Source organism: Pan troglodytes, chromosome 6, assembly GCF_028858775.2.
Source record: "Pan troglodytes isolate AG18354 chromosome 6, NHGRI_mPanTro3-v2.0_pri, whole genome shotgun sequence".
In the NCBI taxonomy this organism is placed as follows: Eukaryota; Metazoa; Chordata; class Mammalia; order Primates; family Hominidae; genus Pan; species Pan troglodytes.
In genome coordinates, this window is record NC_072404.2 from 73,616,702 (window position 1) to 73,631,360 (window position 14,659).

At 44.9% G+C, this 14,659-nt stretch overlaps 1 protein-coding gene across 2 annotated transcripts in view; it reads left to right on the top strand.

Moving 5' to 3' along the window:
- Nucleotides 1-3,024: 3,024 nt before the first annotated feature.
- Nucleotides 3,025-14,659, top strand: part of VKORC1L1 (vitamin K epoxide reductase complex subunit 1 like 1) — a 79,944-nt gene continuing 68,309 nt past the window's right edge. For both annotated transcript variants that reach the window (XM_527770.9, XM_009453183.5), the window contains exon 1: nt 3,025-3,531. In XM_527770.9, the coding sequence (XP_527770.6) occupies nt 3,182-3,531 (350 nt within the window). In that variant the 5' untranslated portion in view covers nt 3,025-3,181. The remainder of the gene's footprint in view (nt 3,532-14,659) is intronic.

Genomic DNA, 14,659 nt, shown 5'->3' on the forward strand with positions numbered 1-14,659 from the left:
GGACTTCCTTTTTATTTGGGAAAAGATTTGCTGTGGGCCTATTGTTTCTGCAAAAATACTAGTAGCTAACATTTTTTGAGTGTCCATTCATTCATTCATTCATTCAAAATATATATATGGGGGCCAGACATGGTGGCTCACACCTGTAATCCCAAGGCCAAAGCGGGTGGATCACCTGAGGTCAGGAGTTCGAGACCAGCCTGACCAATATGGTGAAACCCCATCTCTACTAAGTACAGAAAAAAAAAAAAAAGCCAGGCGTGGTGGTGCATGCCTGTAATCCCAGCTACTTGGGAGGCTGAGGCAGGAGAATCACTTGAACATGGGAGGTGGAGGTTGCAGTGAGTCGAGATTGCATCATTGCCCTCCAGCCTGGGCAACAAGAGCAAAACTCTGTCTCAAATTATAAAATAAAAATAAAAATAAGTGAGGGCTTATGAGGCATCAAAGGTCATTTATAGAATGTTGTTAGCAATTTAATTCATGATAGCTAAAAATGGGCCAGATGTCCATCCGTAGTAGAATGGACACGTAAAATTGTGGATATCTAATATAATGGACTATTATACAGTAATGAAAAATAACAATCACTATTCACAATAGCATGGGTAAACCTCCCATACCTATTGATGAAAGAAGCCAGATGATCAAGAGATCTCATCAACTGAGTAAAGGAATCTATAAGAAGGGAAGTTGCAGGAGTCCACTTAGATTTATTAAAATCATTAGGGATGTAGAGTGAGGTTTTTGTTTTTTGTTTTTGTTTCTTAATCAGTGTGTCACTCTGTCATCCAGGCTGGAGTGCAGTGGGGCAATGTTGGCTCATTGCAGCCTCAATCCACACCCCTGCCCCAAGCCCTCTGGGCTCAGTCAGTCCTCCCAAGTAGCTAGAACAACAGGCATGCACCACACTTTGCTAATTTTGTATATATTTTTGCAGAGACCAGGGCTCCCTATGTTGCTCAGGCTGGTCTTGAACTGCTGGCCTCAAGCAATCCTCCTGCCTCAGCCTCTCAAAGTGTTGTGAGCCACCCCACCCGGGCAGAGCAAGGATGTTTTTGAGGACTGTGGTAGATAGCTTCCTCATATTCATGTCCTGTGTAATCCTCTCCCTCTGAGCATGGGCTGGACCTAGGGACTATTTTCTTTTTCTTTCTTTCTTTCTTTCTTTTCTTCTTTTTTTGAGATGGAGTTTTTCCTTGTAAGCCAGGCTGCAGTGCAATGGTGTGAGCTCGGCTCACTGCAACCTCCACCTCCCAGGTTCAAGTGATTCTCATGCCTCAGCTTCCCAAGTAGCTGGGTTTACAGGCATGTGCCACCGCATCCGGCTAATTTTTGTATTTTTAGTAGAGACGGGGTTTCACCATGTTGGTCAGCTGGTCTCGAACTCCTGACCTCAGGTGCTCTACCCACCTCGGCCTCCCAAAATTCTGGGATTACAGGTGTGAGCCACCATGACTGGCTGGACCTAGAGACTATTTTCTAAGTAGCAATAACTTCGTAAAAGTGATGGGATGTCACTTCTGGGATTAGGTTTCAAAAAAGGACTGTGATCTCACTCTCATTTTCTTTTTCTGTCTCTTCCTCTTTCTCCTCCCTCTCCCTGGGGTAAGCCTGCCGCTTCTTACCAAGAGGTGCAAGTGGACAGGAAATGATGTCTCCAGCCAACAGCCAGAGAGGACCTCAGGCCTGCCAGCAGCAGTGGAAGTGAGTTTGAAAGAGGATTCTGAAGCCTTGAGAAAGCTGCAGCCCTGGCTGACAGCTTGATTGTATCCTCATGAGAGCCTGAGCCAGAGGACACAGCTAACCTCACCCAGATTCCTAGCCCATGGAAACTGTGAGGGAAAAAAAAGTTTATTGTTTATTAACTGCTAAATTTGGGGTGACTTTTACCCAACAATAGATAACGAATACAAGGATATTGCTTATTATTCAAAATCACTATATAAAGCCCCTGAAAAATTGAAAGCTGCAACCAGGGAAACACTGAAAATCTCCAAGAAAACTGTGTTTCTTCTTAAAGACAGTGAGAAAAAGCACATACATCTGTTTTCCTTTTAGTTTTGGCCACCAGGAAGCTCAGAGCCAAATTTATGATGCAATTTTAATAACTATGTAAGCCCCTATGGCCTGCTTATCTGTGTTCTTATTCCTGGCCTTTCATTTTATTCTGACTTTTCTTTTTCTTCGTCCTGATTGTATTAGCTCATCTTTATTTTTCTATATTATATGAGTTATGGTAAGCAACTTCAAATTCAGCTTACGGAAAAGCAAGGCATTCGTAAATCCCTTTTTTTTTTTTTTTGAGACTCTTACTCTATCGCCCAGGCTGGAGTGCAGTGGCACGATCTTGGCTCACTGCAACCTCCACCTCCCGGGTTCCGGCAATTCTCATGCCTCAGTCTCCCGAGTAGCTGGGATTACAGGCGCCCACCACGACACCGGGCTAATTTGTTTTTGTTTGTTTTTTGTATTTTTAGTAGAGACGCGGTTACGCCATGTAGGCCAGGCTGGTCTCGAACTCCTGACCTCAAGTGATCCACCTGCCTCGGCCTCCCAAAGTGTTGGGATTACGGGTGTGAGCCACTGTACCCGGTCCATAAATCATTTTTTAAAAATAGTTTTTAAATTTAAAACATAGTTTTGCACATTAAAAAAAAAAGTTTTGCACAGGTCGAACCGGAGGTGGTGGTGGGAAGATCAGGTCATAGGTGTGGGTCTCTGGAGCTCCAAGCATTGGCCAGGGTTGATTTGGATTGGGTCAGAAATACACAACGAAAAAGGGAAAAAGGATGGCAATTGATTGCCATCCCCAGAGGGAGGGGCCGAGGGTTCGCCCAGTCACCCACAGTGGCATCCTTGCAATGTGCTAGTTAGACCGCTCCTCTAAGTCCCTCCCGCACTGGCCCGCTCGGCCCCGCCCCTCTCTGGCTCCGCCCCTCCCCACCCCTGCCCCACCCCTTTCTCCCCCGGGCTCCACCCCTCGCGCGCGTCGGGCCGCGCGGCGCAGCGCCACGCCGCCTCAGTCTCCGCCCGCCGATCCGGCCTCTCCGGCCGTTGCGCACTCCACCCCCTCCCTCCGCGCCCGCGCGCGCCTTCCCCGCCCCGTCCGCCTCACTCCTTTCGGGGCGGTTGGGCCGCGCGCCTGTGGGGGCGGGGCCCGGAGCAGGCGACCGAGCCAATGGGGCGCGGCGGCGGCGGCGGCGGTGGTGGCGGCGGCGGCGGAGGCGGCGGTGGCGGCGGTGGCGGCTGGGTCGGGCCCCGACGGGCGGCGGCGGCTGAGGTGGAGGCGGAGGGAGGCGGCGGCGGCGGCGGCGGCGGCGGCGGCGGCGGGAAGATGGCGGCTCCCGTCCTGCTAAGAGTGTCGGTGCCGCGGTGGGAGCGGGTGGCCCGGTATGCAGTGTGCGCTGCCGGAATCCTGCTCTCCATCTACGCCTACCACGTGGAGCGGGAGAAGGAGCGGGACCCCGAGCACCGGGCCCTCTGCGACCTGGGGCCCTGGGTGAAGTGCTCCGCCGCCCTTGCCTCCAGGTAGCCGGCTTGGGGGAGTGGGCCAGGAGCGGCCGAGCGGGGCGAGGGCGGAGTCTCGGGGTGGGGAGCGCGCGGCGGGAGCTCAGGCCTGGGGGCGGCGGGGACCGGGCCGCTGGGGAACTGACGGGGTCGGGTCGGGGCCGGGCGGGGGGCGGCGGCGGGGCGCTCCTGCCCGGGGGGCGGCCTGAGCCCAGGCCGCGGGGCGGAGGTGGCGGGGCCGCGAGGCAGCCGGGGAGGGATGAGGTGGCAGAGTGCAGCCGGGAGGCCGGGGCGGACGCGGAGCGGTCGGGCGGGCTGGGGCCCGGCTGTGCAGGAGCGCGAGGGGGCTGCGGAGGGTGGGTCCAGGCTGGCTTGACAGGTTTCCTGGTTCTCGGGAGGCGGGCCGGGGGTGTGGGACCTTGTCCGCCGCACCCTTGAGACCAGCGGCAACCTCTTGTACCCCCGATCGCTGCAGCCGAGGCTTTGGGGCCGGCGCGGAGACAGGGGGGTTGCCTTTCCCACTGTCTTCCTGGTGCTAGGACAGGTGTTTCCGTGGTCAGGCCTCTTTGTACTCCAGCGCTAGTGAGAATTTGCAGACTTAACTGGGACGGTGACATTTGCTGGCAAACACGAATTTGACCCTACTGTGGAAGAAGATACCCGCACTTAACATATCTGATTTCTTGGATTCCCTCTCGTATGTTTCAGTGTGCCAGGAGAAGGAAATGGTCTGAGTTTGGGTCTAGTTTAAGCTTCATTGGAGTAAAGGACAAGTATGTTATGTATATGGTGGTGTTTTAGGCATTGGAATGACTTTTAAACGTTGTTGCCTATTAGCATATTCGAGACCAGCATATTGGTCAGGCTGGTCTCGAACTCCTGACCTCAGGTAATCCACCCGCCTCTGCCTCCCAAAGTGCTGGGAATCAAGCATGAGCCACCGCGCCTGGCCTGCTTAAGTGCTTAAAATTGACTTTTCTTGGCCGGGCACAGTGGCTTACGCCTGTAATCCCAGCACTTTGGGAGGCCGAGGCGGGTGGATCATGAGATCAGGAGTTCAAGACCAGCCTGGCCAACATGGTGAAACCCCGTCTCTACCAAAAATACAAAAATTAGCTGGGTGTGGTGGCATGTGCCTATAGTCCCAGCTACTCGGGAGGCTGAGGCAGGAGAATTGCTTGAACCTGGGAGGCAGAGGTTGCAGTGAGCCAAGACCACACCATTGCACCCCAGCCTGGGCAACAGAATGAGACTCCATCTCAAATAAATAAATAAAATATAAATAAATAATTTTTAAAAATTGACTTTTCTTTAAAAAAGTTTATTTAGCATACACTCTAAATATTCTCATATCCTGCAAGAGCTGCATGTTTGTGCATAAAACATCAAGTAGTATATTAAAAGTATGTATAAGTACATGTAAGACTAAAGGTAACTGGATCTCTTTATAGTTTTAAATGTGAATTTAATATGTTGTGACTGAAAGTGATGTTTCATTGTGTAGCTGTGGACATAAAATAGTTTAACTTAGATGCTTGCCAAAGGAGGGTAGGTAAAAATAAGATTTGCTAATAAGAAGAGTAGATAACTTATTTGCCATGTATACAGTGAAATTAAGAAATTTGTTCAATTTGATCAGCCTGTTTATAAACTACTTGCAAAAATCAAGTAGCTTATAAACTACCCATTTAATAAATGAATTTACAAATCAACTTGTTTTGCAGGTAGTTTATATGCAGGCTGATCAAAATCATATATGTATATATACATATATAATCACATATATGTACATATATAGACTCATTTTCTTTTGGAAGTGTGTAGACAAAACATCATTGAAAGTTTTTATTTTGTCAAGCTGAAAGACACTTTCCTTTTTTTTTTCTGAGACGGAGTCTTGCTCTGTCACACAGGCTGGAGTGCAGTGGTGCGATCTCGACTCACTGCAACCTCCAACTCCCGGGTTCACTCCATTCTCCTGCCTCAGCCTCCTGAGTAGCTGGGACTACAGGCGCCCGCCACAACGCCCGGCTAATTTTTTGTATTTTTGGTAGAGACGGGGTTTCACCATGTTAGCCAGGATGGTCTCGATCTCCTGACCTCATGATCCGCCCTCCTCGGCCTCCCAAAGTGCTGGGATTACAGACGTGAGCCACCGCGCCTAGCCTGAAACAGACTTTAAATGAAAGCTGATTATTGGACACCTCAAGTTAGTTTTTTTTGAGTGGTGATTGCCGTGTAGCAGTAGTACTCAAATATGTGACTCTTTTAGGAAAAGAAAGTTTGAGCCCAGAGGAAAGTTAACAAAGATTCTGAAGAAAGTCATCTTCCAGGATCCAGAGTCAGCACGTGGTTTTGGATTGCTCAAACTCACTTTATTCTCATTTCGCAAGCCCTAAGTGTCTTAATCCAAACACAGTAAGGTAGAGATTAATGAGAGAATCTTGAGAGGCAGGTGTTATCTGTGTGTAAAGTCCTCTATTATTTTGGGGAGGCATAATGATGGAAAGTTCCAGATTTTATATTTCTAAAGAAATATTTCACCGAAATTAGTAGACTACAATAGAAATGCTGATTTTTCAATTCTACCATGTACAGCCAGTAAAAACAATAACACACCACTATCTCCTGTCACCATCATTTCATTTAACAAAAGGATATTTCCATTCAAACAATTTGAAAGAACAGAATCTCTCAGAATAAAATATTTTTAAATGGAATCATTTAGCTATATGGAAAAGTTTACTTTCAGACCAGCCTGGCCAACATGCTGAAACCCCATCTCTACTAAAAATACAAAACGAGCTGGGCGTGGTAGCATGCACCTGTAATCCCAGCTACTCGGGAGGCTGAGGCAGGAGAATCACTTGAACCTGGGATGCAGAGGTTGCAGTAAGCCAAGATCGCGCCATTGCACTCCAGCCTGTGTGACAGAACGAGACTCTGTCTTAAAAAAAAAAAAAAAAAAAAAGTGTACTTTCGTGTCCTTACTTTTTCCCATTTTCCCATAAATCGGTGAAAACTCTGCTGCAAACCTGCACCAGCCTGCCAGCTAACATTCAGTTAGCAGTCCCTGCCCCCTTGGTTTGGTACACTGAGCTCAAATCTAAGGGATCTGGGTGGGCTTCCACCCCTCCCAGTTCTTAGACTTGTGGCCTTATCTTCATGGTGCCTCAGTTTCTTATGTTAAATAGGGCTTTTAACACCTACTTAGGGCCCGGTGCAGTGGCTCACACCTGTAATCCCAGCACTTTGGGACGCTGACACCTGGCAGACCTCTTGAGCTCAGGAGTTTCAGACCAGCCTGGGCAACAGGGCAAAACCGTGTCTTTACAAAAAATACAAACGTTAACCGGGCATGGTGGCGCATGCCTGTATTTCCAGCTTCTTGGGAGGCTGAGGTGTGAGGATCACTTGAGCCTGAGAGGCTGAGGTCTGCAGTGAGCCATGATGGTGCCACTGCACTCCACCCTGGGTGGTAGAGAGAGACCCTGTCTCAAAAAAAGAAAAACCAAAAAACCTACTTTGCCAGATTAGTGTTATGATGAAAAGTGATACATGTATGTTCCTGAAATAAAGCCTGTCCTCAGTTATAGCTGTTACCATTGATTGGAGATGTTCTTTTTTTTCCAGTGTTTGATAATAAATGCCTTTAAGTATAAGTTTCTTGTACATACTTGTTTATATGTTTAAACATTAATTGTTTTAATGTAGTTTATTGCTGACTTTATAGCATAGTATAAAGATGTGTTCATTTAAAACAATTTTGAAGTTGTGCAAGAGAAACTAATGCAGAATATTCTTTTTTTTTTTTTTTTTTTTTTTTTTTTTTTTTTTGATGGAGTCTCGCTGCTCTGTCACCCGGACTGGAGTGCAGTGGCATGATCTCAGCTCACTGCAACCTCCACCTCCTGGGTTCAAGCGATTCTCCTACCTCAGCCTCCCAAGTAGCTGGGATTACAGGTGCCCACCACCATGCCCGGCTAATTTTTGTATTTTTAGTAGAGACAGGGTCTTGCCATGTTGGCCAGGCTGGTCTTAAACTCCTGACCTCAGGTGATCTGCCTGCCTCAGCCTCCGAAAGTGCTGAGATTATAGGCATCAGCCACCGTGTCCACCTGTAATATGCAGAATATTCTATGTAGGTATTTTCTATATATAAGACCCCCTCTAAGAAGGGTTTCTATGTAAAGAATAGTACAAATGATCTGGAAAGGTTAATAGGCTTGACAAATCTATGTTTCTTAAAACTGTAAAAATAGTCTGGTTGTCCTATGGTCTATGTATAGAACATATACCATAGGGGATTGGTTCCAGGACCCCTGTTTTTACTGAGATCCTGGCATACTCAAGTCCCCACTGTGGGCCCTGCAGAACCTGAATGTGAAAATTTGGGCCTCCATATATGCAGGTTTCGGTCTGCATTTGGTTGAAAAAGATCCACATGTAAGTGAGCTCACACAGCTTAAACCCGTGTTGTTCAAGGGTCCACTGCATTTGAAAATCAAGTCCATAAAAAAGTTGCCTTATTTTACAAAATGTCGGATTACTACCTCTCCCATATCTTAAAAAAAAAGTACCATCTATTTACTACCCCATTGAGATAATAAAACTTTTAGAATTAGAATAGAACCTAGGGCTGGGCATAGTGGTTCACGCCTGTAATCCCAGCACTTTGGGAGGCTGAGGTGGGTGGATCACCTGAGTTCAGGAGTTCGAGACCAGCCTGGCCAATATGGTGAAACCCCTTGTCTACTAAAAATACAAAAAATTAGCCGGGCATGGTGGTGGGCACCTGTAATTCCAGCTACTCGGGAGGCTGAGGCAGGAGAATCACTTGAACCCGGGAGGTGGAGGTAGCAGTAAGCCGAGATTGTGCCACTGCCCTCCTGCCTGGGCAACAAGAGGGAAACTCTGTCTTACAAAAAAAAAAAAAAAAAAAATAGAACCTAGAAGTATTTACTGTTCTTTGCTTTGTCTGAGACTCAGAGGTTAAGTGACTTGCCCAAGATAGCACAGGTAGTAGCAAATTGAGACTTGACACCTGGCTTCCAGAGTACTTATTTAAAGTCCCCTTTGCACCCCCATTTTAAAAATTCTTGGCTGGACGCAGTGGCTCACGCCTGTAATCTCAGCACTTTGGGAGGCCGAGGTGGGCGGATCACGAGGTCGGGAGATCAAGACCATCCTGGCTAACATGGTGAAACCCCGTCTCTACTAAAAATACAAAAAAAATTAGCCAGACATGGTGGCACACGCCTGTAGTCCCAGCTACTTGAGAGGGGCTGAGGCAGGAGAATCACTTGAACCCGGGAGGTGGAGGTTGTGGTGAGCTGAGATCGTGCCACTGCACTCCAGACTGGGTGACAGAGTGAGACTCTGTCTCAAAAAAAAAAAAAAATTAAATTCTTGTCTAGGTAATGCATTCGCTGCTTCGGATTTGAAAGATAACAAAGCATGTACAGTGAAAAGTCTCCTTCATATCCCTTCCACCAAACAGACAGTTCTCCCTCTCAGTAGACCGCTGTGAAACTTTTCAGAGCCGTTTGACACATAGACAAACATCCATGTGACCATATGATTCCTCCCTTTTTTTAACATGGGTGTATCGTGTATGCGTCCTTATTGATAGCCTGCTTTTTGCTTGGCATTTGTTCCATTGCTCCCATACTTTAAATGCTTATGTTCATATTTAGTGAAATGTTAATAACTGCTAGTAGGTAAAAGAGAATTTGTTCTAGTAGTTTTGACTAACCAAGATAAATTTCAGAAATAAAATTCTTAACATTATCATTGTTTCTTGGTATGGAAATTTCAGAAGCAGGTTGAACTGAAAAGAGTCCAAGAGGAATAGAGAAATATCACAAGGAAGTGAATCTGGACTGTAGTAGAGATAAATGTTAATACTTACAGATAATGCTTACTATGTGCTAGGCAGTGTTGTAAATGTTTTGCATACATTATTGAAGTCTCTCAAGAGTCCCATGAGGCAGGTAGCTTTTATCACCTTCACAGATGAGAAAACTGAGCCACTCAGACTAACACTTGATCCAGGTAGTACAGTGGCAGAGGCCTAATTCTAACCCAGGCAGTCTGGCTCAAGAGTCCAAGCTCTTTACCACTACTCTTTCTGTCTTCCTTTCTTCCCTTTTTTTCTTCCTTTCCCTCCCTCCCTCCCTCCTTCTTCCTTTCTTTTCTCTCTTTCTTTTCCTTCCTTCTTTTCTTTCTTTTTCCTTCCTTCCTTCTTTTCTTTATTTTTCCTTCTTCCTTCCTCCTTCTTTCCTTGCTTCCTTCTTTCCTTTCCTTTTTTCTTTCCTTTCCTTTTTTTTCTTTCCTTTCTTTTCTTTCTTCTTTAACTTTTTGAGACATTGTCTCACTCTGTCTCCCCAGGCTGAGTGCAGTGGTGCAATCATGGCTCACTGCAGCCTCAACCTCCCTGGGTCAAGTGATCCTCCAACCTCAGCTTCCTGAGTAGCTGGGTCTACAGTTGCGCACCCCACCATGCCTAGCTAATTTTTTCTATTTTTCATAGTGACGAGGTCTCACTTTGTTGCCTGAGTTGGTCTCAAACTCCTGGCCTCAAGCAGTCTTCCCACTTGGCCTCCCAAAGTGCTGAGATTACAGGTGTGAGCCACCACGCCCAGCCTTTTACCACTACTTTAAATTCCATTTAGATCTAATATTGATAGAGTGATAACCATATCAACCAGATTTTTAAAATATGCAAACAATGGTGCCAGTTTCTGTATCTGTGTGACAAAAATATATAGAGTTTGTATTATCACTTTTACCTGTTTAGAGCACTCTTTGGAAAGGCAGGGAAATTACTGTGAAGGTATTGGTATTCCAGAAGTAAGTTCCTGGAGTGTTTGCCTTCTAAGGTGTGAGGACGTGGTTTGTCACACCCAGTTAACTAACAGATAGACGGTGTAGTGAGCTATCCAGAAGACTTAGCAGGTTAGCCTAGGGAGGAAGGAGAAAGGGGTTCTGGGCACATGGAGGGAGGGGGAGGGAAAAGAGTTTGTTTGAATCTGTCCTAGATTGGGGTAGCTTTTTCTGAGGAAGGCCTTGTCCTGTGGACCTGCTGCATATAAAGACAGGAGAATTGGACCTGAGGTGTGGTGCTAGCTAAAGCGCCACACAGATCTGGGAATTTAAGAGGAGTTCATTTCCTCAATCATTAGGAAGAACTTGAAAGGGTAGCAAACTGTGGTCATTTGAGAAGAACAGCAAGTGGTCATATTTGAATGTAACATATTCAGCTGGGTTGGGAAAGAACCAGAATCTAGATCTTGCCCATAGCAAGTGCAAAACCAGGCGTTCTTGTAAACCATGTACTCTTGTAAACACTGATAAGACATAGCACTGAGTCCTGAGCTTTTCTTCTATAAAGTTATTGTACAGGTTGAGGATCCCTAATCCGAAAATCCAAAATCTGAAATGCCCCTGTGAGCATTTCCGTTGAGTGTCATATTGGCACTCAAAGTTTTGGATTTTGGACCATTTCAGATTTTGAACTTTCAGATTTGGGATGCTCAACTGGTATATAATGCACATATTCCCAAATCTGAAAAAATCCCAAATCCAAAGTATTTCAGCTCCAAAGTGTTTCAGATAAGGAATACTCAACCTGTACTACATTGTACTAGGCTTGTATTAGATTCCCAGTTTTCAAAATTTGTATCTCAGAATCCCTGTTCTCTGTCAATGAAACAGGGATTTCATACACCTTTGATTCACATTTTAATGTTTTAAGTTTAAAATATTATAAATGTTTATACACAGTCAAATGCATCTCATGCTAAATTTTAATATATTAGAGACAACTGATTTGTACTGCCAGGTTATCTCAAGAGAGTTAACACTGAGTGAAAATAAGTGAGAACCCTAAAAGATTACATACTGTATGATTGCATTTATGTAACATTATTAAAATAACAAACCTGCAGAGATGGAGAACAGATTTAGTGATTGCTAGGAGTTAGGAATGGGAGGTGAGGAGTGGTTTGGTTATAAAGTGGTAGCATGAGGGAGCTGTGTAGGGATGGAACAGTTCTGTGTCTCAGGTGTGATTATACAAAGCTGCAAATGTGATAAAAATTTCATACAACCACACACACACATACTGCATATAAATCCTAGCATACTCAAGTCCCATTTTGCATACAAAACTGGTGAAACCTGAATAAACTCAGGATTGGAGGAATTTGGGCGAGGGTACTTGGGACCTCCCTGTGTACTTTTTTGTAAATTCCTGTGATTTATAATTATAGTAATTTTAAAATAAAAAGTTGGCCAGGCACAGTGGCTCATGCCTGTAATCCCAGCACTTTGGGAGGCTGAGGCGGATGTATCACGTGAGGTCAGGAGTTCAAGACCAGCCTGGCCAACATGGTGAAACCCTATCTCTCCTAAAAATACAAAAATTAGCCGGGCATGGTAGTGGGTGCCTGTAGTCTGAGCTACCTGGGAGGCTGAGGCAGGAGAATCACTTGAACCTGGGAGGCGGAGGTTGCAGTGAGCTGAGATCATGCCACTGCACTCCAGCCTGAGCGACAGAGCAAACTCTGTCTCAAGAAAATAAAATAAAATAGACTGGGTGCAGTGGCTCACGCCTGTAACCCCAGCACTTTGGGAGGCTGAGGCGGGTGGATCACCTGAGGTCAGGAGTTGGAGACCAGCCTGACCAACATGGTGAAACCCCATCTCTACTAAAAATACAAAATTAGTCGGGGATGGTGGTGCATGCCTGTAATCTCAGCTACTCGGGAGGCTGAGACAGGAGAGTTGCTTGAACCCAGGAGGCGGAGGTTGCAGTGAGCCAAGATCACGCCATTGCACTCCAGCCTGGGCAACAAGAGTGAAACTCCGTCTCAAAAATAAAATAAAATAAAATAAAAAGTAAAAAAGCAAAAAAAAAAAAAAAGTGCATTTAGAATATTTGAGAGAAAATAAGCAAAAGGAAGAAAATGTAAATTATCTATAATGCTTACACCCAGGACAACAATCCTTGGAATAGAGTGTCTCACTTTGTGTATAGAAATGAAACTTTTAAAATGCCATTTTATTTTTTAATTAAAATTTTTTCTTTTGTTTTTTTTCCTCCTCAGAGTTAGAAAGGATAAAAATGTTATTGATTAGTAAGACTGTAGCTTTATGTTGATATTTTGAAATTTTAGGCTAGTGCTTGTTTGTTCATGTAACATTATATAAGCACATTCAGTACTATTAGAACTGTTGCATTATGCAATAACATGACTGCCTAATGCATATATCAGGATTAGTACATATTGTAAAGTTTTTATTTTTTACCAAAATGTTTACGACTACCAAGTATTCATTCCTTAACACTATTACATAATTAATTTAGAAATGTTTTACTTTTAAAACTTCTGGACAGGTGTAATTAAATCCTTAGATAGCGTTAATGTACTATTTAAAAAACACACACAAAACATTATCATTGGCAAAACATGCTTTATCATTTATTCATCTTTGTGAATCCGGTTTTTCTTGATACCATGCCATCAAAACAAAACAAATTTGACATAAGACTGCCCAATTATCCATAATTTAAAGTTGGTGTTCGTCAGAAGAATTTTATTGTTCTCATTATACATGTTATACATTTGAGCTTTTTTTTTTTTTTTTTTTGGAGATGGAGTCTCACTGTCACCCAGGCTGGAATGCAGTGGTGCCATCTCGGCTCACTGCAACCTCCACCTCCCAGCTTCAAGCGATTTTCCTGCTTCAGCCTCCTGAGTAGCTGGAACTACAGGCACGTGCCACCATGCCTGGCTGATTTTTTGTGTGTGTGTATTTTTAGTAGAGACGGGGTTTCACCATGTTGGTCAGGCTCGTCTCGAACTCCTGACCTCAAATGACCCACCCCCACTTGGCCTCCCAAAGTGCTGCAATTACAGGCATGAGCCACCACACCCGGCCACATTTGAGCTTTAAAATACATTGATAGAATAAAATACTGCTTTAATCTTTTTTTTGTTTGTTTTTTGAGACGGAGTTTCACTCTTTCACCCAGGCTGGAGTGCAGTGGCGGGATCTCGGCTCACTGCAACCTCTGCCTTCCAGTTTCAAGTGATTCTCCTGCCTCAGGCTCCCGAGTAGCTGGGATTACAGGCACCTGCCACCAAACCCGGCTAATTTTTGTATTTTTAATAGAGATGGGGTTTCACCATGTTGGCCAGGCTGGTCTCGACCTCCTGACCTCGTAATCTGCCCGCCTCGGCCTCCCAAAGTGCTGGGATTACAGGTGCAAGCCACCGCACCCAACCTAATCTGTTTCTTATGTTATAGATGCACATAAAATTTCATTTAGAAAAATGTTCTTGTAGTACAATATTTAAAGCTATTGAATTATGATTCATAAGTTTTATTTTGTAGTTAGCATCTCTAGGGGAATTTCAGGGACACTGTTGGCGGTCTTGTGATTACCGATCCTTTTAAAAACTCATCGTATTTGAGAAGTAAAGTAGTAGAAAATCTATGACAAAATCAGGAATTAAAGTAGACAGTATACTCAACTCCACTGTGTTTAAAGTGTTTGATTAATTTCTATACATTGTGCCAGTGGTTAAGATCTGGGACTCTAGAGTCAACCTGAGTTGAAATCTTGGCTCTGTCACTTGATCTCTTGTCTCAGCTTCTTCCTCCATAAAATGAGGGTAGTAATAGTGTTAACTCATAGGATTATTGTGACTATGAAGTGTACCAGTACATGTAAATAGTCCTGGTGTCTGGCATAAAGGTACTCATAAGACATAGTTACTATTATTTTAGAACATGGTTTAGATCTTACTGTATGTTTAATTTGTCTTTTCCTCACTTAACATATCACAGCAGGTCACGGTGGCCATAATCCCAGCACTTTGGGAGGCTGAGGCAGGTGGATCATCTGAGGTCAGGAGTTTGAGACCAGCCTGGCCAACGTGGTGAAACCCCGTCTCTACTAAAAATACAAAAATTAGCTAGGCATGGTAATGCACACTGATGGTCCCAGCTACTTGGGAAGCTGAGGCAGGAGAATTGCTTGAACTGGGGAGGCAGAAGTTGCAGTGAGCCGAGATCATGCCATTGTATTTCAGCCTGGGCGACAGAGTGAGACTGTCTCAAAAAAAAGAAAATATTACCA